Raw genomic sequence first — 21,790 nt, 5'->3', positions numbered from 1 at the left:
TTTGAAACAGATTATGGAGGACAAACTCCCAGATGGGAAATAAAATACCATTTCCCTTTGTGAGCAGCATGGTGCTTCTTACCCTCCTGGGTCTGAGTGTAGCCATGACTACGACAGTCCAGTCCAGCAGATGGAATTTTCCCGCGTTGGTTAGAATTCCACAGGGAATTCTCTTTCCTTGCAAGATAAATATCCTCATCCCAAATGAGAAAGAGACTTAACTAGAATGTAACTTTTTGAAAATGGAAAGGAAACTTTTCATCAAAAGTGTCCCAAAGATGGGCAAACTAAGCTGAGGAAGCCTCCACTGTTTCCCCAGGGGTTTTTAAAATCACGGCGTTCTTTAGGTGCACCTTGGAAGGAGGTCTCTTGATGTTCAAAACTGTTGGAAAGTAGCCATTTGGCTTTTGACCGACCTGCCACAGCAGATATCAGTCTTCCTTAGCACTGTAGACACAGGCAGTCTTTCAACTTACTCAGCTTCTGCAGTAGAATTTGTACCTGTGGGCATTTTGATATTTTCATCAACAATATCTGAGACTTAAGGGTGATGTGCATCAATGCTCGTGGAGTTTCTAAGAGATTAAAGCACATCACAGAATTGTCAAGGTTGGAAGGAACCTCAGGGATCATCTAGTTCCAGCCCCCCTGCCATGGGCAGGGACACCTCACACTACAGCAGGTTGCTCACAGCCACATCCAGCCTAGCCTTCAAAACTTCTAGGGATGAGGCTTCCACCACCTCCCTGGGCAACCTGTGCCAGTCTCTCACCACCCTCATGGGGAACAACTTCTTCCTAACATCCAATCTGAATCTATCCGTTTCTAGTTTTGCTCCATCCCCCCCAGTCCTATCACTCCCTGACACCCTAAAAAGTCCCTCCCCGCCTTTCTTGTAGGCCCCCTTCAGATATTGGAAGGCCACAATTAGGTCTCCTTGCAGCCTTATCCAAACTGAACAACCCCAACTCACTCAGTCTGTCCTCATAGGAGAGGAGCCCCAGCTCTGTGGTCATCCTTATGGCCCTTCTCTGGACACATTCCAGATACATTTGGCCTGCTTTGATCTATGCCATTTGTCATCATGTCTCTATAAATATCATTTGCTTTTGGGTTTGGTTGGGGGTTTTTGTTTGTTTGGTTTTGGTTTTGTTGGGGTTTTTTTTAGGGATATCTTGGCCTATAATGTGTCAGTGGAATAACAACAACCCATATATGGTGATCTCCCTCTTAATCAGACTACTCAGTCTGGAGAATTGAAGGCTCTGGGGCAGACCTTATGGTGGCCTTCCAGTATCTTAAGGGGGCCTACAAGAAAGCTGGTGAAGGACCTTTTAGGGTTTTGGGTAGTGATGGGACTAGGGGGAATGGATCAAAACTAGAAATGGGTAGTTTCAGATTGGATGTTAGGAAGAAGTTCTTCCCCACAAGAGTGAAGAGACACTGGCACAGGTTGCCCAGGGAGGGGGTGGAAGCCTCATCCCTGGTGGTTTTGAAGGCCAATCTGGATGTGGCTGTGAGCAACCTGATGTAGTGTGAGGTGTCCCGGGCCATGGCAGTGGGGTTGGAACTAGATGATCCTTGAGGTCTCTTCTAAACCTTCCAGTTCTATGATTCTGTGATTCCAGCTCTATGATCTCTAAGGATCATTCACCTGATAAATGAGGATGGAGGGTGCTAAACTTCTTTAGCCATCCTTAGAGATGTTCAGTTTTTAATGGTATGATTTTTTCCCAGGCTACTTGAAAGGATGCCCTTCTGTGTAGGCAAGTTGTATTTTCTGGCCTTAGAGCAGTAAAGCTGACAAGCAGCATCAGGCCAGTAAGGGCAAACACACACAATGTTGTATGTGGTTTGCCATCATCTTCTGAAGATAGTGCTTACATGATATTTTAAACATATTTCCTTCTAGTCCAGCTATTTGTCAAGCCAAAGCTATGTTAAGGATAGGAAGAAATGTTTAATACATAGAACCATAGAGTTGTCAGTGTTGGAAGGGACCCCCAGGATCATCTAGTTTCAAGCCCCCTGCCATGGCCCAGGACACCTCACACTACAGCAGGCTGCTCACAGCCACATCCAGCCTGGCCTTAAACACCTCCAGGGATGAGGCTTCCACCACCTCCCTGGGCAACCTGTGCCAGTGTCTCTCCACCCTCATGGGGAAGAACTTCTCCCTAACATCCAATCTGAATCTACCCACTTCTATTTTTCTTTTCCATTCCCCCTAGTCCTGTCACTCCCTGACACCCTAAAAAGTCTCTCCCCAGCTTTCTTGTAGGCCCCCTTCAGATACTGGAAGGCCACACTTAGGTGTCCTGGGAGCCTTCTCTTCTCCAAACTGAACAACCCCATCTCTCTCAGTCAAGCTTTGCAACACTTAGAAATACTCTGAGTCAGATCAGGTTGCTAGCTCTGCTCATCCATCTGCAGTATATGTACAAAGAAGGTGTCACAAGGCAGGGTGGAATTTTCGTTAAGATATGTGTCATTGTTTTTTTCTCTTTAACTCCTGCCTGGGAGTGGATCAATGATAGAAGAAGAACCAGGGCTTGCACTGCCAGACAAAGCTGTTTATCAGGGGCAGAAGGAGGCTTGAAGGAGGCAGGGCTGGGATTCACACTTGAAAATTCCTTTGGAGAAGCTAACTTTTCCCTGCCATTAAGATTGATTAAAGAACTCATAGGTACAGATCCAGGTTTCAGTGGCCAAAATCCCAGTCATGGGAGGGATTGGCTTGGGTTATGCCTGCCTGCCTGTCAACAAATCCAGCTGGAGCAGAGCAGGATGCCATAGTGCTCCCTTTCCATACCCACCTTGGTTTTGGTGTGTCTGTTTAAAGAGTTTTTGCTTCTTGAGTACAGTCAGTGGCTTAAGGCAAATTTCTACCTCTCGGAAGCTTTGCATTTGTTTTACATGCTTCTCTCAAAGCTCATCATGTGGCAGTTGCTTGTAGTCATTGCTGACATGGATGAATAGAACAGAACAGAACAGAACAGAACAGAACAGAACAGAACAGAACAGAATAGAATAGAATAGAATAGAATAGAATAGAATAGAATAGAATAGAATAGAATAGAATAGAATAGAATAGACTAGACAAAAAGTGGTGGACAAAAAGCTCAACATGAGCTCTCAGTATGCACTTGCAGCCCGCAAAGCCAATCAGATCCTGGGCTGCATCAGGAGAAGTGTGGCTAGCAGGTTGAGGGAGGTGATCCTCCCCCTCTACTCAGCCCGGGTGAGACCCCACCTGGAGTACTGTGTCCAGTTCTGGAGCCCCTATTACAAGAGGGATGTGGAGGTGCTGGAAGGTGTCCAGAGAAGGGCCACAAGGATGATCAGAGGGCTGGAGCACCTCTCCTATGAGGGCAGACTGAAGGAGTTGGGGCTGTTCAGTCTGGACAAGAGAAGGCTCTGAAGTGACCTAATTGTGACCTTCCAGTATCTGAAGGGGGCCTACAGGAAGGCTGGGGAGGGACTTCTCAGGATCTCAGGTAATGATAGGAATAGGGAGAATGGAATGAAGCTGGAGGTGGGGAGATTCAGGCTAGATGTGAGGAGGTTCTTCACCATGAGAGTGGTGAGACCCTGGAATGGGTTGTCCAGGGAGGTGGTTGAGGCCCTGTCCCTGGAGGGGTTTAAGCCCAGGCTGGATGAGGCTCTGGCCAGGCTGATCTAGTGTGGGGTGTCCCTGCCCATGGCAGGGGGGTTGGAACTAGATGATCCTTGTGGTCCCTTCCAACCCTGAATGAAACTATGAAACTATGAAACTATGAAAATAGAATAGAATAGACCAGGTTGGAAAAGACCTTCAAGATCATCATGTCCAACCTATCATCCAACACCACCTAATCAACTAAACCATGCAACCAAGCACCCTATCAAGTCTCCTCCTGAACACCACCAACTTGTTGCCTCTATTGCAGGACAATTATTTCAGGTACTTCAGTTGTTTTGCTTTTTTTCATCATCTCTATACTTTAAAATTGCCCTAATGGAAAATTACAAAGTTATGCAGAAAAAGCCAATCTACATAAACCCTGTTTGTCTATGCAGTACAATGCTGTGAGGTTATATTCAAGTGTCATAGCTCTGTTTCTCTGTGCCCACAGCTGCAATGCTTTCCCCCTTTGTGGGCACAGAGCCTGCATTTTATGCCAACAGAAATATTTAGGCAGAGAGATTGTACTGGGTTGGAATTAACTTCTGTGTCCATCATGGCCTTCGATGTCATTAGTGTCTAACAGCTGTGCTGTGTAACTGCACCAAACTTTGATGAAAAGAAATAACCCCACATGAAAATGCAGAGCATGTGTAATTGAAAGTGATTATTCCATCTTCCATGTGTGGTTTGATTTACAAGACCTGCTGAACGCTCGGCGGGCTGCCATTGAAATAATGACACAAATTATAGCTGGGAGTTATAGGTCATTGCCAGTTTAAGGTTAAGTCAGTGCAGTTCTCAGGAGCCAGTAAGTTCTCAGTCACAAGCATTCTCCAGTTTCAAGATGTAACTGGGTTTTTTGTTAGCATTAGCGTTGGAAATGATACATTTGGTCCCTGGAAGTTCCAATTCGAATTGTAAGAAAGGTTTGAAGGTTGTTGTTGTTGTGGCTGTGAGGGGCAAGGGCCTTCCAGTTCATTCTCTGACCAAGGATTTGGAAAATAGAGTCTTGAATGAATTGTAATGGCTGATACACAAAATTGCACAATGGTCAGGGTTGGAAGGGAGCCCAAGGATCAGCTTATTGCACTTTCCACTGGATCAGGTTGCCCAGAGCCACATCCAGCCTGCACTTAAAAATGTCCAGGGATGGGGCTTCCATCAACAACTTGGGCAACCTGTTCCAGTGTCTCACCACCCTTATGATGAAGAACTTCTTCCTAATGTCTAATCTAAATCTCCCCTCCTCTAGCTTGGATCCATTCCACTTAGACCTATCACTACCCTCAGTTTAAGAAGGACATTGAAACACTTGAGCGTGTCCAGTAGAAGGGCAACAAGGCTGGGGAGAGGCCTTGAACACAAGCCCTATGAGGAGAGGCTGAGGGAGCTGGGGTTGTTTAGCCTGGAGAAGAGGAGGCTCAGGGGTGACCTCATTGCCCTCTACAACTACCTGAAAGGAGGTTGTAGCCAGGAAGGGGTTGGCCTCTTCTCCCAGGCAACCAGCACCAGAACAAGGGGACACAGTCTCAAGCTGCGCCAGGGGAGGTTTTGACTCAAGGTGAGGAGGAAGTTCTTCACCGAGCGAGTCATTCGGCATTGGAACGGGTTGCCCAGGGAGGTGGTTGAGTCATTGACCCTGGAGGCGTTCAAGGGGAGATTGGACGTGGCACTTGGTGCCATGGTCTAGTCATGGGGTTGATAGGTTGGACTTGATGATCCTCGAGGTCCTTTCCAACCTAAGTGATACTGTGATACCCAGCGCCCTAAAATGGGGAAGAACTTCTTCCTAACATCCAATCTGAATCTACCCACTTCTAATTTTTGTTCCATTCCCCCTAGTCCTATCACTCCCTGACACCCTGAAAAGTCCCTCCCCAGCCTTCTTGTAGGCCCCCTTCAGATACTGGAAGGCCACAAGAAGGTCTCCTTGGAACCTTCTCTGCTCCAAACTGAACAACCCCAGCTCTCTCAGACTTTCTTCACAGGACAGGTGCTCCAGCCCTCTGATCACAGATCTCAAATGCTGATGTGCAAACTATAGAAAATCTCTTTCATAATATGAAGTGACATTTGCTTCAAAGTGACAGCTGGACTTGGTGATCTTAGAGGTCTTTTCCAACTGTGATATTATGAAAGAGACATTGGGCTTCCTAAAACTTTTCTTAAACCAGATGTTATTAAGACCTATACTGTGGGGTTATGTGAAGAGTATCTTTCTTCCAGCATTTTCAGGATATCTTTTATCTATTACACAGTGGAAAATTTATACTGAAACCCCTCTACTCTGCCCTGGTGAGGCCAAATCTGGAGTATTGTGTCCAGTTCTGGGACCCTCAGTTCAGGAAGGACCTCAGGGAACTGCTTGAAAGAGTCCAGCACAGAACCACAAAAATTGTTAGGGAAGTGGAACATCTTCCTTATGAGGAGAGCCTGAGGGAGCTGAGGCTCTTTAGTTTGGAGAAGACTGAGAGGTGACCTCATTAATGTTTATAATGATGTGCAGGGTGAGTGCCAAGGGGATAGAGCCAGGCTCTGCTGCGTGATGCCCAGTGACAGGACAAGGGGCAGTGGGTGGAAGCTGAGGCATAGGAAGTTCCATGGAAACAGGAGAATTTTTTTTTCCCTGTGAGGGTGACAGAACACTGGAACAGGCTGCCCAGGGGAGCTGTGGAGTCTCCCTCTCTGGAGATATTTGAGACCCACTTGGATGCATTCCTGTGTGATCTGCTCTAGGTGATCCTGCTCTGGCAGGGGGGTTGGACTGGAGGATCTTTCAAGGTCCCTTCCAGCCCCTAATATTCTGTGATGCTGTGATCAGTGTGCTTTCAGGAACACCCCCTGTAGTTTTGTATGCTTTCCACACCTATGTGCAAGGGTGTGCATATGCAAGTAGGTTTATGTCCAAGTATTTGTCTGTTTGATTATTTTCCTCATTATGGGTTACAAAAAGAAAATCCATTCTCATCATGCTCCTGGGCAACTGGCTCCATGTGGCCCTGCTTTTGGCAGAGTCTTTGCACCACATGACCTCCCAGCCTCAGCCACCCTGCGCTTCTGGGACTCTCTATCCCTTTTCCAATACACCAAAGAGCTGCTCTTTTAAACAGGCTCCATTTCTCCTTTACTAGAGCTTTTCCCCCTCTTTGCACTGCCTGCTGCAGCTGCAGAGCCAGGCAGCATGCATGCAAAGCTTTGAAAAGCCACTTCATGGCAAGGAGAATGAGCTTCCATCTCTTTAAGAAGGTCCTTTTGAGCAACCCACGGCCGCTGGGTTTGCTTCACAAGCAACTAAGAGTACACTTCCTAGACAGGATCTTTACCTTTACCTTTCTTCCCCAGTAAGGGTAGGAGAGGGTTGATTTTTTTTTTCCTGGCACTCTAGGCAGTGTTATTTGGAAGACCATATTAGCATGGAATCTCTAGTGTGTTGTATATTGAGAAATATGGATTTTACTTTTACCACTTCCTAATATTTTTGTCTAGATTGAATAGCTCAGATTTTAGGATATAGAATCATAGAATAGAAGGTTGGAAAAAGACCTCAGAGATCATCAAATCCAACCTGTCACCCAACACCTCATGACTAGCTAAACCATGGCCCCAAGTGCCACGTCCAGTCCCTCCTGAACACCTCCAGTAATGGTGACTCCATCACCTCCCTGGGCAGCACATTCCAATGGCAAATAACTCTTTCTGTGAAGAACTTTGTCCTTACCTTGAGCCTAAACTTCCCCTGGTTCAGCTTGAGACTGTGTCCTCTTGTTCTGGTGCTGGTTGCCTGGGAGAAGAGACCAAGCCCCACCTGGCTACAACCTCCCTTCAGGTAGTATGCTGCAGGAATTCCTCCCCTCTGCTTGTTTGCTAGCTTTATAAATTGAGGTAGGGAACACGACATAAAGGAGCTACTGGTAGTTGATTACAAGCCTTACAAGTTTAACTTTTTGAGATTTTAAGCCATGGACAAGTGTTAAATTAAATTAAATGACATCAAATAAAACTCCATGTCTAGTTCCACATTTCTGGGGGCTTTCTTCCCCCTTACCTTTTTTTTTCTTCAGTTGTTGAATCAGCTGAAAGAAGATTTTGTGCTCCAAAGCACTTCAAGTGTGCCAACCCCAAAAGGCTGTGATCTTCAGGGTTTCCACTGACATATCCATGCTCAGTCATACAGTTTACAGTAACAAGTAAGGCTAAGGAATCTTGGACAGAAAACAAAGACCTGGTAAAGTATGGTGTGCTTTGAAATTTCACATCTACCAGATTTTTATAAGATGTGACTCACCTTCCTGGAAAACTGTAACAAAGTGTTTGCTGTCAAGGAATGTTTGCTGACAGGGGCTATTTTAGAGCAAAATATCCTCTGTTAAACCTGCTGGAGTTACCCTGCTAGAAATTCAGGGAGAATAGAGTTGATTCTCAAAATCATATCCATGAACAATGTCTTTCTTATCCTGCACACAAGGAACTTAACCTGTGCTCCATGGGAGAGGGAGGTGAAGCCATTTCTCTCCTTCCTGTAGCAGTGACAGTCGGAAAAGCAGTGAAATTCTGCTTCTGCTTCCTAATGTCTTCAAGAAGTGGTGAGGCTTTGGCAGATGGATATGAGATGCATTTTGATTCTTTTCAGAGACTCAAGCCTGTGTTCAGGCTGAAATTTAAGGTCATGCTGCTAGTCAGAGCAGTTCTGGTTAGACAGATCTGCTATTCACACTGGCAGTGCCCCCCTCCTTTGAATAGGAAGGAATAAGGGAAGCTGCTGACGAGGAGTGATGACAGCCACTGCCAGCAGCAGCAATAGTGAGTTCAGTGATCGAATAAACTGGGTTATTATGCTTTTTAGAGTCAAATGGCTGAATAAAAGCAATGTGGAGTACTTTAAAAATGCCCAGTTTAGAGCAGTTCTTCTGTGCAAATCATGATTCATGAGTCACAGAATCAAACAGGTTGGGAAGGACCTCAGAGATCATCAAGTCCAACTTATTACCTAATACCTAACACCTCCTGACAACTAAACCATGGCTTCAAGTGCCACATCCAGTCCTTTTTTGAACACCTCCAGGGACAGTGACTCCTGGGCAGCACATTCCAATGGCCAATTACTCTTTCTGGAACTTTCTCCTCACCTCCAGCCTAAACTTCCCTATGCACAGCTTGAGACTGTGACCTCTTGTGCTGGTGCTGGTTGCCTGGGAGAAGAGACCAACCCCCACCTGGCTACAACCTCCCTTCAGGTAGTTGTAGAGAGCAAGAAGGTCTCCCCTGAGACTCCTCTTCTCCAAGCTAAGCAACCCCAGCTCCCTCAGTCTCCCTCACAGGGCTGTGCTTGAGACCTCTCACCAGCCTCATTGCCCTTCTCTGAACACGTTTAAGTATCTCAATGTCCTTCTTTAAATGAAGAGCCTAGAACTGGACAGAATACTCAAGGTATGGGCCAACCAGTGCTGAGTACAGGGGCACAATGACTTCCCTGCTTCTGCTGGTCACACTATAGTCAATCTATAAGCCTTTGTATATTGCTGTTATAACCTTTGTTCTGAATCATCTTCATAATGAACACAAACACTTCATAATAGCTCACATCCCATGCTAACTGGTATTGAATTTGAGGGACTATTTTATTCATGTTTCATAGCTCTTGGTGTTAGGTTGATGGTTGGAATCGATGATCTTAGTGGTCTTTTCCAACCAAAATGCTTCTATGATTCTTTGATTCTATTATAGGAGTCTGTAAAACTATCCCAAATGGTAATGTGTCATCACAGTCCACTTTTCTGGTTAACAAATGTAGCATCAGTCCATCAGCCATGAAGATAACCAGGATCCAGAGAAGGACCATGAGGATGATCAGAGGGCTGGAGCACCTCTCCTGTGAAGACAGACTGAAGCAGTTGGGATTGTTCAGTCTGGAGAGGAGAAGGCTCTGAGGAGACCTCATTGTGGCCTTACAGTATCTGAAGGGGGCCAACAGGAAAGCTGGGGAGGGACTTTTTAGGGTGTTAGGTAATGAGAGGGAATGGAGGAAAACTAGAAATGGGTAGATTCAGACTGGATGTTAGGAAGTTATTCCCCATGAGAGTGGTGAGACACTGGTACAGGTTGCCCAGGGAGGTGGTAGAAGCCTCATCCCTGGAGGATTTTAAGGCCAGGCTGGATGTACCTCTGAGCAGCCTGATCTCATGTGAGGTGTCCCTGCCCATGGCAGGGGGCTTGGAACTGGCTGATCCTTGAGGTCCCTTCTAACCCTAACAATTCTGATTCCATCATTCCCATTCATTACAAATATACCACATTTCATTTTGTCTCTGTCCCTTGAAGAGCAGCTTTCCTGGCTCTTTGAGAAGTCCTCTGCTGAGGGCAGGATGCTGCAGTGGCCACAGCTTCTGCCTTCAGGGAGTGGAAACAGAACCTTACAGTGCTCCAGCTCAGCTTTCCTCTTCAGGAGACCAGATTAATGGTTTTAGGAATAAGTCATTTTATGTAGGCTTCCTCCTCCTCTTCCTCCCCTGCCAGCACAGCTGTGTAATATAAAATGGAAGCAATAATTTGGCATCCAACAAGAGGATGGGATTGTTTTATTGCTAGTTGTGAGGATTGTTTGGTGGAGTACCAAGAGAAACTGAGAGTATGATCTGACTCCTCTCTATTGCCATTTTTGGTCTTTGCCAGTTTGCCACTTGCCAGAGGAAGACTTAATTTCATCTGGGAAAGAAACAAGCTAGCTTTTGGGTTCTGTGAGGTGGAAGTGTCTCAGCCTGATGGTTGTTCACAAAGTTGTGCCTCAGAAGAACCATTTCTTAGTTGTGGGTTTTTTTTGTTAATGTCTTTAGAAATGAGAGAGAAGAGAGTAAATGATCTCAGCTGTCAAAACTAGTCATAAAAATGACCAATCTGTGTGGTCTGAACATCAAGTGGTTGATAAGACAAGAGGCCAAAATGGAAGAAGAAGAAATATCCACAACATTTAGAACTGAGGCTATCAACAAAAAGTCTGTTGAAGCACTGGAACAGCTTGCTGAAGAGATTGTAGGAGTATCTGAAAGATGTTAGGAACAAGTTAAACAAAGATCTGTCAGAAATCACAGAGGCATAGTTGATCCTGCCATTATGAATAGAATAATAAACCAGGCTGGAAGAGACCTTCAAGATCATCACATCCAACCCATCAACCAATCCAACCCACCTAAACAACTAACCCATGGCACCAAGCACCCCATCAAGTCTCCTCCTGAACACCTCCAATGATGGAGACTCCACCACCTCCCCAGGCAGCCCATTCCAATGGGCAATCACTCTCTCTGTATAGAACTTCTTCCTAACATCCAGCCTAAACCTCCCCTGGCACAGCCTGAGACTGTGTCCTCTTGTTCTGGTGCTGGCTGCCTGGGAGAAGAGACCATCATCCGCCTGTCTACAAGCTCCCTTCAGGTAGTTGTAGAGAGCAAGAAGGTCACCCCTGAGCCTCCTCTTCTGCAGGCTAAGCAACCCCAGCTCCCTCAGCCTCTCCTCACAGGGCTGTGTTCCAAACCCCTCACCAACTTTGTTGCCCTTCTCTGGACACGTTCCAGCAAGTCAACCTCCTTCCTAAACTGAGGGGCCCAGAACTGGACACAGGACTCAAGGTGTGGCCTAACCAGTGCAGTGTATAGGGGCAGAATGACCTCCCTGCTCCTGCTGGCCACACTCTTCTTAATGCAGGCCAAGATGCCATTGGCCCTCTTGGCTGCCTGGGCACACTGCAGGCTCATGTTCATCCTACCATCAACCAGCATCCCCAGGTCCCTCTCTACCTGGCTGCTCTCCAGCCACTCTGACCCCAGCCTGTAGCTCTGCATGGAGTTGCTGTGGCCAATGTGCAGAACCCAGCACTTAGATGTGCCTTGGATGTTTGGAACAAGTTAGACAAAGATCTGTCAGAAATCATAGAGGCATAGCTGATCCTGCCATTATGAACAGGCTTGGGTTAGATACCTGCTTATGCTCCCTTCATTGCCCTACATTTTGTTAATAGATGATTCTCATAGTGAGGACTGAAATGTTTCCACTCAAAGACAGACAGGTATCTCATTCTTTGTGGTTCTGGTTTGGAGAAGAAAGGCTTCCCCAGGCTAGATGATAAAACTAAATGCTAAGTCTTTTTTCCTGTGTGGCATAACTCAGAAATAGACTTAAAAGGTAGTTGTAATGTTTTACTTGCTAGTCAGCTGGAACCTCTTTCACAGTGGACTGGAGTCCTGAGGGCTCTCAGATGCGGTAGGACAGTCGGTGTCCATAAATGAGCTGACCTTACCCTTTCAGCTGGCTTGGCCTCTCTGGAAATGTTCACACTTTGCTGTTCTGCTCTCCAACCTCCCTGTAAGGAATGAAGTTTTATTTTAGCCTTGTATTTTACTTTATTTGAAGTGTGTCTGTTTGAAGAATGAGACCAGTATCTTGTTTTTCAGTATCTAAAGTCACAGATTCACAGATTGGATCAGGTTGGAAGGACCCTCATAGGTCACCTTGTCCAACCCCCCTGCTCTGTCTGGGCTCAATACCCTGTTCCTTCAGAGCATTTTGAAATGGCTCCAATGCCCCAGCCATTATTTTCATCCAGCAGAATCAGTCATAAAATTATTTAATGTTACTCTGAAGACATTCCCATTTGTGTTTAACTTTCATAAGAATACAGTAGGGCAAACTTCAGTCCCACTGAACTTTTTGTTATTACCCTAAGTACTGGTTGACAGCTGCTGACCATGAGCCAGCAGTGTGCCCAGGTGGCACAGAAGGCCAGTGGCATCTTGACCTGGATCAGGAATAGCATGGCCAGCAGGAGCAGGGATGGAATTCTGCCCTGTACTTGGAACTGGTGAGGCCTCACCTGGAAAACTAGCTGCAGTTTTGGGCCCCTTACTTCAGGAAGGATCTTGAGATGCTGGACTGGGTCCAGAGGAGAGTGACCAGACTGGTGAGGGGGCTGGAGGGAAAGTCTGATGAGGAAAGGCTGAGGGAGCTGGGGGTGTTCAGCATGGAGAAGAGGAGCCTTAGAGGGCACCTCATGACTCTCAACAACTACCTGAAAGGAAGTTGTAGTCAGGTGGGGGTCAGGCTCTTTTCCCAGGCAACTTGTGACAGGACAAGAGGGCATGGTATGAAGTTGCGCCAGGGGGTGTTTAGGTTAGACATTAGGAAACACTTCCTCACAGAAAGGCTGATTAGGCACTGGAATGCACTGCCCAGGGAGGTGGTGGAATTGCCATCCCTGGAGGTCTTTAAGAAAAGCTTGGATGTGTTACTTGGTGTCATGGTTTAGCTGATGTGGTGGTGTTAGGCCATAGGCTGGACTCGATGGTCTCAGAGGTCTTTCCCAGCCTCAACAGTTCTGTGATTCTGTAAGTGCTTGCATCTTTTACCAAAGCATGCTGTGCAATTATTTAAAGTTCAATGCTTTGTAATTATTTCCAGAATAACCAAACATACTCATGATTTGTTTTATTTCAGGCACTGCATCTGTGGCTGTTGCAGGTCTTCTTGCAGCTCTGCGTATCACCAAGAACAGGCTGTCAGATCACACGGTGTTGTTCCAGGGAGCTGGAGAGGTAATGTATTTGTATACATCAGGAAAAATTGTACTATGAAAGTTTGTGTTCATATTTAATCAAGTCATATGTGCCTAGTTAGGAAGAAGGTTAAATGGGTAGAATGCTCACTAACACCTCTTGGTGTTGGTTTGTAATTCAGATACAAACCTACAGAAAACTCTCTGATCATCTGGTCAGGCCTTGTGATTGTCATAAGGCATTTTGCAGAGGGCTGCTTTCTGGTTTTGATGTTTAAGGGTTTAGCTCTTCAGCTGTGAGTTATTGGAAATTGCTTTCAGTAGAATAGCATGGAATGGAATGGAATGGAATGGAATGGAATGGAATGGAATGGAATGGAATAGAATAGAATAGAATAGAATAGAATAGAATAGAATAGAATAGAATAGAATAGAATAGAATAGAATAGAATAGAATAGAATAGAATAGAATAGAATTAACCAGGTTGGAAAAGACCTTTGAGATCATCAAGTCCAACCAATCATCCAACACCATCTAATCAACTAAACCATGGTACCAAGCACCCCATCCAGTCTCTTCATAAACACCTCCAGTGATGGTGACTCCACCACCTCCCCAGGCAGCCCATTCCAACGGGCAATCTCTCTTTTCTGTGAAGATCTTCTTCCTCACCTCGAGCCTAAACCTCCCCTGGCACAGCTTGAGACTGTGTCCTCTTGTTCTGTTGCTGGTTGCCTGGGAGAGGAGATCAACCCCCACCTGGCTACAGCCTCCCTTCAGGTAGTTGTAGACAGCAAAAACAAAACTTTTGGAAAGATCAGGAAACGGAGCTGGCCACCAAAGAGAAAAACACATTATTTACCAGAGGAATTGTTATTTAGTATTAAGTAAGGTCCCATTGATTTTTTCCCCCAATCATTAAATGTAGTTTTTCAGTGTTCTGCATGTCAAGATCATTCAGTTTTGAAGATTTTTGTGCACATTACTTTTTGATGTTAATTTTTCATTATAAATTCCTAAGTCACTGACACACAAATGAAGGTTGCACATACTTTAGAGTGAGGGCAGTGAGACACTGGAAAAAGATCATAGTATCGTAGTATCATAGTATCATTCAGGGTTGGAAGGGACCACAAGGATCATCTAGTTCCAACCCCCCTGCCATGGGCAGGGACACCCCACACTAGATCAGCCTGGCCAGAGCCAAATCCAGCCTGGTCTTAAACACCTCCAGGAACGGGGCCTCGACCACCTCCCTGGACAACCCATTCCAGGGTTTCACCACTCTCATGGTGAAGAACCTTCTCCTCACATCTAGCCTGAATCTCCCCACCTCCAGCTTCATTCCATTCCCCCTAGTCCTATCACTACCTGAGATCCTGAGAAGTCATTCCCCAGCCTTCCTGTAGGCCCCCTTCAGATCTGGAAGATGCCTGTTGAGGTCATGGATGCCCCCTCCCTGGAGCTGTTCAAGGCAAGGTTGGTTGAGCAACTTGGTCTAGTGGAAGGTGTCCCTGAAGGTGTCCCTACCCATGGCAGGGGGGTTGGAACTAGATGATCTTCAAGGTCCTTTCCAACCTAAACCATTCTGTGAGACTGTGAAAACACATGAACAGTAGGTGAAAGGAGATTTAGCTGGAAAAAAAAAAAGAGAAGAGCAAAGAGTCTTTCGGGACTGCATTTTCCTTTCTGGCATGTAGAGTGTGGTTTCCTTTGGTTGAAGGTACCAAAAATATCTAATCAACAAGACATCATTTTGAAGAAGAATAACTATTTGATACATTCTGAGGTGATTATGTGGAATAAATATTAGTTTTAGCATTTTTCAGTAGAGTTTAAACATGCTCCCCACGCTGTAAATGCCATCTTAAGATTTGCCAGTGCTGTGATTTATCCATACTAATCAAGATTTCTCTGTATTATCTATCTACATTATGGTTGCTAATTACCCAGTGGTAGCAAAAGTTCATTAGTGTTTACTTTATGAAAAAAAAATAATGATTCATTTTTACTGTCAAATAAAATCAACAACCTTGGCTAAAAGTACTGGGTAGGGGAAACAAATGAGCAGGGGATTTCTTTCATTTCTAGTTTCACTTATTACTTTTCTTCTCTTTCCCTCAGGCTGCACTGGGGATAGCAAACCTCATTGTTATGGCTATGGAAAAACAAGGGATATCTCAAGATGAAGCTACCAGAAGGATATGGATGGTTGACTCAAAGGGATTAATAGTAAAGGTAATACAATTTCCTCGTTCCCTGAAGTGTCACTGTAGTTATTTGCAGTCTGTGGATGAAGGCAAGACAGGTCTCTTCTCCCAGGCAGCCAGCACCAGAACAAGAGGACACAGTCTCAGGCTGCACCAGGGGAGGTTTAGGTTGGATGTTAGGAAGAAGTTCTATACAGAGAGAGTGATTGCCCATTGGAATGGGCTGCCTGGGGAGGTGGTGGTGTCACCATCATTGGAGGTGTTCAGGAGGAGACTTGATGGGGTGCTTGGTGCCATGGGTTAGTTGTTTAGGTGGTGTTGGATTGGTTGATGGGTTGGACGAGATGATCTTGAAGGTCTCTTCCAACCTGGTCTATCCTATCCTATCCTATCCTATCCTATCCTATCCTATCCTATCCTATCCTATCCTATCCTATCCTATCCTATCCTATCCTATCCTATCCTATCCTATCCTATCCTATCCTATCCTATCCTATCTGTATTCTCTGTGAAAGCAACAACAATTTATCTCTCTTGCCACAGCAAGCTGGCTTTCTTTCCTACAGTGTATTAAATGAATGACAGATTCCCATGTTACTCTTTGAGGGAGGAGGAGAAGTGCAGGCAACTTCTTACTGTTTTCCTCTACTCCTCATGCTGTGGCCTTTGAGTTGTTAGTGGCCTGTCTTGCAGTGGCTCTGCTGGGCTTAGCAAAGCCCGGCAGACCTTCAGCTGAGGATTATGGGTGGGAAGTGATCATGGAGGCACATCCCTGGAGAGCCTGGAGGGTGTCCTGCATGGTGGCATGGGATGTGGAGTGAGGATGCTGAGGGTTAACCTTCTGGGACAGTCACTTCTGTAGAGGCTGAACAAAAAGTGCTGGAGATTGGAGAAAGGGACTCCTGAGCATTCCTGGGCATTGTCAGTGGCACTGGGGAAATGTCCATGGTGACAATCCCAGCTGGCTCATGGTTGCTGCTGGAAGAGGTTGGAACTGGGCCCTGTTCCTTTGGTGTCCTTTGCTCTGTGATCCACCTAGCAACCCCCTGACTACATTCGGTGTTCCCTTACATAGCTTTCACCTTGCTGCAGCTTCTCTTGCTTTCCTCTGTGCCTAACTCTGCCTTTTTCATGCTGTCTTCCCCAATGAGATTGCTGTTCAAAAAAGGGTTGGACGTGGCACTTGAAGCCATAGTTTAGCTAATCATGAGGTGTTGGGTGATAGGTTGGACTTGATGATCTCTGAGGTCTTTTCCAGCCTTATTGATTCTGCAGTGTGCCCAGGCAGCCAAGAGGGCCAATGGCATCCTGGCCTGCATCAGGAACAGTGTGGCCAGCAGGAGCAGAGAGGTCATTCTGCCCCTGTACACTGCATTGTTTAGGCCACACCTCGAGTCCTGTGTCCAGTTCTGGGCCCCTCAGTTTAGGAAGGAGGTTGACTTGCTGGAACGAGTCCAGAGAAGGGCAACGAAGTTGGTGAGGGGTTTGGAACACAGGCCCTATGAGGAAAGACTGAGGGAGCTGGGATTGCTTAGCCTGGAGAAGAGGAGACTCAGGGGTGACCTTATTGCTCCCTACAACTACCTGAAGGGAGGTTGTAGACAGGCAGATGTTGGTCTTTTCTCCCAGGCTGCCAGTACCAGAACAAGAGGACACAGTCTCAGGCTGCGCCAGGGGAGGTTCAGGTTGGATGTTAGGAAGAAGTTCTATACAGATAGAATGATTGCCCATTGGAATGGGCTGCCCGGGGAGGTGGTGGAGTCACCATCATTGGAGGTGTTCAGGAGGAGACTTGATGGGGTGCTTGGTGCCATGGGTTAGTTGTTTAGGTGGGTTGGATTGGTTGATGGGTTGGACATGATGATCTTGAAGGTCTCTTCCAACCTGGTTTGGTTTATTCTATTCTAAATTCTGTGATTATGCTTGGGAGTTCCTGCTCTATTTGCCTTAGGGATGAGCACATAATGAAGAGAATTTTTCAGCAGAGAATTTTTCAGGAGATCTTAAGAAAAAAAAAAAGATATGTAAAGAAAGAAATGTTTACTATTTCCCATATTCTATTATTTGCTAGCACAATCTTGCACAAAGATGTGTAGGTACAGCTGGACGAGGCTCTGGCCAGGCTGATCTAGTGTGGGGTGTCCCTGCCCATGGCAGGGGGGTTGGAACTGGATGATCCTTGTGGTCCCTTCCAACCCTGAATGATAGCATTCAAGAATTATTTTAAAAGGAACAAAAATGCTTTTTTGAAGAGAACATTTTCCTGGTATTGCAGGCATGTCACTCTGCTGCAAGAACTGAGATATATTACATCCAAGAGCTTCCATGCACAGTGATAGAGCTTGTGTTGCAGATGTTGTGGTCTGCAGTGCTATCAACACTGGTCAGAATTTGAAGCTGCTGAGAGACTTCATCAGTCACCCTTACCTCATTCTTTCCATATGCCAAAATAAAGAAACATATGAATTCCATGTGCCAGAATAAAGAAACTGGTATGTTTTAAAAGGTGCTTATGCATTTAGTAGTTTGTGAGCTACTTAAAAGAAATGGAGGAGAGGCCAGTTGGCTTTGCTTTCTCTCTCTTGCCTGTTGGTTAGCAGTGTTTATGGTCATTTTTGTTGGTACTGCACTCTTGCACAGCAGTTAGCTGTCTAGTATTTAAGATCTTCTATAGTTCATATACCTTTACATCAGAGGCATGCATTCTGCAGTCAGTAACAGTGTTGGGTTATTGAGCAGCACCCTTCTAGCGGCCTTCACAGTATCCCTAGCCTTGTTGCCCTTCTCTGGACACGTTCAAGTGTCTCAATGTCCTTCTTAAACTGAGGGGCCCAGAACTGGACACAACTTGAACAGAAGCCCTATGAGGAGAGGCTGAGGGAGCTGGGATTGTTTAGCCTGGAGAAGAGGAGGCTCAGGGGTGACCTCATTGCCCTCTACAACTACCTGAAAGGTGGTTGTAGCCAGGAAGGGGTTGGTCTCTTCTCCCAGGCAACCAGCACCAGAACAAGGGGACACAGTCTCAGCCTGTGCCAGGGGAGGTTTAGACTCGAGGTGAGGAGAAGGTTCTTCACCGAGCGAGTTGTTCGTCATTGGAATGTGCTGCCCAGGGAGGTGGTGGAGTCACCGTCCCTGGAGGCGTTCAAGAGGGGATTGTATGTGGCACTTGGTGCCATGGTCTAGTCATGGGGTCTGTGGTGACAGGTTGGACTCAATGATCCTCAAAGTCTCTTCCAACCTTAGTTATACTGTGATACTGTGATACTGTTACAGGGAAAACATTAAGATCACAGACATTGGGATGGGAGAGTACTACTAAAGGTCATCTTGGAGATTCCTTGCCAGAGAGCACAGAAGGAGCCTGATAGCTGTAGAAGGATGCTGGAAATTGCTATTACCTGAGACAGACTTTTTTCTCTTTTCTGACAGTTTTTCATTTGTTTGTTTATTTTAATGAGTGATTTTACTTCATTTGGCTTTAAACTAATAATTTAGAGTGCTTTTGCACCCAAACAGAGATAACTGAAGGCCTGTGTATCTTATCAGAGAATCATAGAATGGTCCATGCCAGAAGGGACCTCCAAAGGTCTTCAAGTCCGACCTCCCCACAGTCAGCAGGGACATCCTCAACTAGGTCAGGCTGGCCAGGGCCTCATCAAGTCTCACCTTGAATATCTCCAAGGAAGGGGCCTCAACCACCTCCTTGGGCAACCTGTGTTCCAGTGTTCCACCACCCTCATAGTAAAGAACTTCTTCCTGATAACCAATCAAATCTGCCCTTCTCTAGTTTGAAGCCATTGCCCCTGGTCCTGTCACTGCAGGCCTTTGTAAACAGCCTCTCTCCATCCTTCCTGTAGGCCCCCTTCAGGTACTGAAAGGCTGCTATTAAGTCTCCCTGGAGCCTCCTCTTCTCCAGGCTGAACACCCCCACCTCCCTCAGCCTATCCTTGTAGCAGAGATGCCCTGATCCTTTTTGTGGCCCTCCTCTGGACCCTCTCCATCAGGTCCATGTCCTTCCTCTATTGAGGCTCCAGACCTGTACACAGAACTCCAGCTGAGGTCTCTTCCGTGGCTGTTGAAGCCTAAGAACAGTGTATTGCACAGTTTCCTCCACTATAGAGACTGGGATTAGCAAGTAATACAGCTGAACTAAAATTACCTCTTGATGGTGTTAAGGAACAAACTTAAAGGGGAAAAAAGTATAGGAACTTCACAGCCCTGAAGGACTGAAATAGGCCTCAGCTGCATGTCTGCCCAGCTTAGGTGGTTAACCAGCCTTCTTTCCTCTTCTGCTCGTTTCTTCCTGCTGCTTTTACACCTCTTGCTGCTAATTTGCTAGTCAGCTGAGAAGCCAGGTTGTTGCTCTTGGTACACAGTGACTAATTCCTTTCAGAGCTTCTAACTTTCTAGTGGCTTGGTGGCTGTGTGCTTTCCTCACCACCTTCTAGCTTCAGTGCTCTTAAGCAGTGCCAAAACCAATCAACATCTTGCATAGCCTCCAAGTTCCTTTCCTCTGCTCATTCTTCTTGGTGGAACTTTAATTTGGGATTTGGCCAAAAAGCAGTCCACTGAATTTCATGTCCTGCCTGGAGTATATTTGTGAACTGTTTGTGATAGCCAGACATAACAGCTGTCTGAGATAGATTGGGGCTGAATTTGTGGCCAGATGTTGATGCAAGCAGCAGGAGCCAATGGTGCACATTTCAAGTCCTTGGTGGTGTTCCTGGAGGACCTGGGAGCCTTCCTGTCTGGCTGTTCTGGGGGGCTTGAGGATGGATGGATACTTACTGCTACAGTGTTTGAGTGCAGAACCCCCTGGATCTAGCAGCTGGAGACAGTTCAGTGTAAGACCTGAGCTGAGCACAAGGAAATCCATCCGTGGTGTAGGGCTCTGCAAGTCCTCTCTTGACTTTCTTCTGCAGCTAATGTTCCTCTTAAAAAATCATAGAATCAAAAAGGTTGGAAAAGACCTTTAAGATCATTGAGTCCAACTGGAACCCAATTACCATGGCCCCTAAACTATCTCTTGAAGTGCTATATCTACACACTTCTCAAACACCTCTAGGGGTGGCACCTCCACCACCTCCCTGGGCAGCCTGTTCCAACACCTCGCCAGTCTTTCAGTAAAGATGTTTTTCCTACTACTCAATCTAAACCTCCCCTGGCACAACTTAAGTCCATTTCCTCTTGTCCTAAAAATGTCCCCTTGCCCCTCAAAGAAAGAAAGAAAATACAGTCTAAGCCTCTTGAAACTTGACTGCTGGGAAGTCATATCTACAGCAGGTAAAAAATTAAGCTGTCCCTGCTTCCTTTCTCTGGCCTGAGAGAGAATGCTGTCCTTTAGATCCACTTAGGAAGTTATTCTGGCTTTAGCTGGTGGCAGAAAAGTGTTGCAAGAATACCCAAACTCTTAGAATTGAGATAAAAGAAGTAAAAGGAGGACAATCTGTGAGAAAACTGCACAATGGGAAGGACTCTAGTGTTAAAAACCTTTTCTTCCTAGCAAAGATTTGCAAAGCCACAGCATAGTGGCCACCACTTAACCAATGTTTGCATCTATTAAGGTGACTTTTCTTTCTTTCTACTAAGCAGATGTATCAATAGAAACCTGTTCAATGAAAGTCACTTAAAAATTGCCTCACCAAAAGATCAAAAGAGTTTTACTTACTCTTTTGCTTGGTCAAAAGCAGGGAGGCCCTTTCAATCCTAGCAATGGATGTAAGCTGCAGCCCAGGAGGTTCCACCTCAACATAAGGGGGAACTTCCTTCCTGTAAGGGTCACAGAGCACTGGAACAGGCTGCCCAGAGGGGCTGTGGAGTCTCCTTCTCTGGAGACTTTCAAGGCCTGCCTGGATGCATTCCTGTGTGACCTGAGCTAGATTGTATGGTCCTGCTCTGGCAGGAGAGTTGGACTCAATGATCTCTTTGGGTCCCTTCCAACCCCTGACCTCCTGTGATCCTGTGATCTACTTTCTGTGTTATTTCAACCAAATATTTAAAACCAACATAAAATAACCTTGGAACTTCAGAAGTGTGGCCAGCAGGTCAAGGGAGGTGATCCTCCCCCTCTACTTAGCTCTGGTGAGACCCCACCTGGAGTACTGCCTCCAGTTCTGGAGCCCCTATTACAAGAGGGATCTGGAGGTGCTGGAACATGTCCAGAGAAGGGCCACGAGGATGAGCAGAGGGCTGGAACTGCTCTGCTATGAGGACAGACTGAAGGAGTTGGAGCTGTTCAGTCTGGAGAAGAGAAGACTCCGAGGTGACCTCATTGTGGCCTTCCAGTATCTGAAGGGGGCCTACAGGAAGGCTGGGGAAGGACTTCTCAGGATCTCAGGTAGTGATAGGACTAGGGGGAATGGAATGAAGCT

The 21,790-nt window shown here is 46.1% G+C and overlaps 1 protein-coding gene across 1 annotated transcript in view; it reads left to right on the top strand.

The window, feature by feature from the left end:
• The window catches only part of ME1 (malic enzyme 1), a 145,147-nt gene that overhangs the window by 90,084 nt on the left and 33,273 nt on the right, over window positions 1–21,790 (top strand). Inside the window, exons 5-6 of the mRNA XM_068148705.1 lie at window positions 13,151–13,248; window positions 15,334–15,447. Of these exons, the coding sequence (XP_068004806.1) occupies window positions 13,151–13,248; window positions 15,334–15,447 (212 nt within the window). The remainder of the gene's footprint in view (window positions 1–13,150; window positions 13,249–15,333; window positions 15,448–21,790) is intronic.

This window comes from Melanerpes formicivorus, unplaced genomic scaffold (assembly GCF_026170545.1).
Source record: "Melanerpes formicivorus ecotype bairdi unplaced genomic scaffold, bMelFor1.0.p_v2 SCAF_2, whole genome shotgun sequence".
In the NCBI taxonomy this organism is placed as follows: domain Eukaryota; kingdom Metazoa; phylum Chordata; class Aves; order Piciformes; family Picidae; genus Melanerpes; species Melanerpes formicivorus.
The sequence above is the reverse complement of the archived record's forward strand: the minus strand, read 5'-3'. Positions and strand labels throughout refer to the sequence as shown.